Source organism: Austrofundulus limnaeus, unplaced genomic scaffold, assembly GCF_001266775.1.
Source record: "Austrofundulus limnaeus strain Quisiro unplaced genomic scaffold, Austrofundulus_limnaeus-1.0 Scaffold250, whole genome shotgun sequence".
Lineage (NCBI taxonomy): Eukaryota > Metazoa > Chordata > Actinopteri > Cyprinodontiformes > Rivulidae > Austrofundulus > Austrofundulus limnaeus.
In genome coordinates, this window is record NW_013952652.1 from 79,002 (window position 1) to 82,660 (window position 3,659).

At 42.1% G+C, this 3,659-nt stretch overlaps 1 protein-coding gene across 1 annotated transcript in view; it reads left to right on the forward strand.

Moving 5' to 3' along the window:
- ttk (ttk protein kinase) overlaps nt 1-3,659 on the forward strand; it is a gene marked incomplete in the record, with an annotated part of 38,563 nt that overhangs the window by 9,751 nt on the left and 25,153 nt on the right. The window contains 1 exon segment of the mRNA XM_014020359.1: nt 324-467. Coding sequence (XP_013875813.1) covers nt 324-467 — 144 coding nt within the window.

Here is a 3,659-nt window from a genome sequence, read left to right on the forward strand (position 1 = left end):
AAATTAAATCTTTATAAATGGCAAATTTGAATTAATTGATTAAATTGATTTGTCGCCCAACCCTAACTTGACCACAAAACCAAAAAATTGGTAGTTGAAGGAGAGACAGTTATCAAAACAAATAAAAAGAAGAACTGTATTTGTAAAAGTAATTCTTATATGATCATTGTTGAGAAAACTATTACTGACTTTTTGTTGAGATTACCAATACCAATAAAAATATAATTCCAAAATTTCAAAAGCTAGTGACCAACTTTTATGACTTTATGCTTGGCTTTCTTAGTTTAATTATTATATTTAAAATATTTTTTCCCCACATTTAGGTAACAGGATGAAAGCAGCTTCCATTTTACATAAAGCCCAAACACTAAATGCCAAACCAGCTGAGCTGTTGGACATAGCCATAAGTAACCTTAAAGCTGGAGAAAAACTGCTGGTGCCCCCAATGGAGGAGGACCCACCCACAGGTACAGATTCACTGAATGATGGCCCATGTTTGCATTGCAGTTTACACCACTCTGTTTTCCACTTTTATTTAGCATAGTTGAAACACAATTTGTCACTGTATGGCAGATATTCCAAGATCTGTTTCTGTCTTGGTCTTGGATTTTCAACTCCCCTCACACATTTGGGGAATCCTGTAAAGAAATTCCTCAAAACCTGCGATTCAGTAGGGGAATATTGTGACTTTTGGTAATAGTATGTCTTACACAGAAAATAAAATTCCCCCAATAACTGCAAAACAATTCTATTTATTCAACATTGGATTTTGTCAAAACATTGACACATTTTGAGCTCTGTAGCTCAGGCATACTTTATAATGGAAACACAATTCAAAATTTAAACAGGTCTTAAATCATTGGACTTAATATAACTGAGCTGGCGTTTAATCATTTTTAAGGGTTTTATAAAAAGTTTTAAGAGTTTTGAAGGTTGTACCATAGAATGTATCAGAACTGTCTAAACCTTACAAAATGGATTACACTGTAGAAATAATGTGTTGTGGTGTGAATCTGTTTTGAAGAAAGACTGCTCTGTCTTCATTTCTCTGGCCATTATCAGTTGTTTTGATTCCAGCCTGTCACTGCATTCTTCTCCTTGCTGGTGGAGAAAAGGCATTTCTCTGCAATTCTGGCCATTTGTTGTCATCTAAGAACTGAATCCTTCCTGAAAGATTCTTTGGTCTGGCACCAAGAGAGTTCCATACAGTTTTACTCTCAGAAACAGCTCCCATTGCCTCGTCATGTCGATCTCTCCTCTCAGGCTTCTCACCCATTTGAACACATCTTGAGTCCTCCAAAGTATTTATCTTCTCCAGACGATGAATCTTGAGCTCCAACAGAGTCACCTTTTGGAGAAGCTGGCAGAAATCCTCTTTAGAAAAGAAAGGAGGCGGGGCAAGATGGCGGAGGAGTGAGACGTGTGTCGCGTGGCTCCCGCTCCGACTCGTTCAGTTTGTGGTTCTATACTAAATGTCCTTGCTATTTTGAACATTTGGTCCGTCCGGACTTGACCCCTGAGTGATTCTTGCCTGGAAGAGTAGAAAAATGGCGACAAACTCGAGGAAAGCCAAACATTTTAGCTCGACGGCTACTAGGCCTGACGCCGCCTTGGAGAAGACTGCAGCTCGGACTGGAGCTTCGGCGCCCTCCTCTCCCTCCCGCAGCGAGGCGGACGCACTCTCCTTGAAGTCTGACATTCTTGACTCTATAAAAAACGATCTCTCAACTGTGATCAAATCTGAAATAAAAGCGGCTTTGGCTGAAGAGTTTACTCTTATTAAAGGAGAGCTGCAAGCGGTGAGAGCTGAAGTGGCTAACGGCACGATGCTACTGCGTGCAGATCTGGACCACGTGAAACAGAGCGTTAAGGAGGTGGAGAGTGGCCTATCGTCCTGGTCCGAYGAGGTTGTTAATCTACGCACCACCGTGTTGGAACTGAAAGAAGAAGTCGTCGGGCTCAAAAAGAAATGTGACGATATGGAAGGACGCATGAGAAGGTGCAATGTGCGGATTATTGGAGTTCCAGAGACGCCAGAATCCAGCTCCACTTCAGCAGTGGCTAAACTGCTAGCAGAGGTTCTACACATGGATAAAGAGCCACTGGTGGACCGAGCCCATCGCTCTCCAGGTGGAAACAGGTCAGGCGGTAAGCCGCGGGTTAATGTCGCTAAACTGCACTATTATCAAGAATGTGTGGAAATACTGCGTCGGGCTCAGAGTCGTGGTCCTCTTCGATTTAAAGATTCACCGATTATCATCACATCTGACTACACAGCAGCTGTGGCCAAGGCTCGAGCGGCGTTTACGGAGGTGAGGAGGCTTCTTCGCAACCGACGTGATGTTCGTTACGGCCTGCTTTTTCCTGCACGGCTCCACATCTCTCATGGGGAGGAAAGCAAGGAATTCCTGGATGCCAATAAAGCAATGGACTACGTTAAAAAGAGGATCATCTCAGCGACGGACAACGAGGACCGGCGTTGACTGCAGGTCCAACCCTCATCGATCCATTATGACTGTCAGGTTGTAATGAACCTTCCAACTTTATGTCCCGCATTATATCTTGATTTAATTTCAGACTTTATTCTCAGGGACAACATTCCTCATTTTTTTCTATGTATGAGAGTTTCACAGGGGGTCTGTCCAGATCTTAGTTAGTGATTTATTTATCTGTGCTGCAAGGAACATAAACAGTAATAATACTTTAAAGAACCCCTTTCTTTAATTTTTTTTGGTTATTGTTATTTAGTTGTGGCGGGAGTCCAGACAGGGAGTTTAGCCCCCCAGTATAAGCACAAATGTGTGGATTTTTTTGTTTGTTGGGTTCTCCGTTTTTTTTTTAGGAGAAAGGGGTGGGACTATACCGGATCTATTTGTTTTGAGAATGTCTTTTTCAGGTTGTTTTTTCGTGATGGTTTGTGTCTATTGCACTGCAGTCCAATTGACCATATGTGAGCAGTTCTGATATTACCAGGTTCATTAACATTCACCCAGTTAACTGTGTTAGTTGGAATGTGAAATCCCTCAATGGTCCAGTGAAATTTAGGAAAGTTATGACACATTTAAGACAACTTAATGCTAATATTACTTTTTTGCAGGAGACCCATTTGCATGAGGCAGATAGTGCAAATCTAAGCAGCCGCTGGTCTGGTCAGGTGTTTCAGTCTAATTTCCAATCTAAATCGAGAGGGGTGGCCATCTTAGTTAGTAAACAGGTGCAATTTACGGCATCCAGTGTTAAAACGGACGCTGCTGGATGTTATGTAATTGTGGTGGGAAAACTATATGCACTTCCAGTCATTTTAGTCTCGGTATATGCTCCAAATTGGGATGATCAAACATTTTTTAATACGCTTTTTTCAAATTTACCTAATATTTCAACACATAATCTCATGGTTGGGGGAGGTGTGGGCTGTGTGCTGTCGTGCCTCGATCGTGGTGCAGTGGGGAGGATCTCTCTTTCTAGATCGGTCCAGTCAGTTGATTTGTTTCTTGGCACCTGTGGAGTGGTTGATGTGTGGCGTTTTCGTAATCCGACCCTGAGACGGTATTCGTTCTTTTCCCTGTTCCTAAGAGCTATTCACGGATTGACTACTTTCTCCTCGATAAACGGATCTTACCCTTAGTGAGTGAGTGTGATTATGGAGCGATAGTCATTTC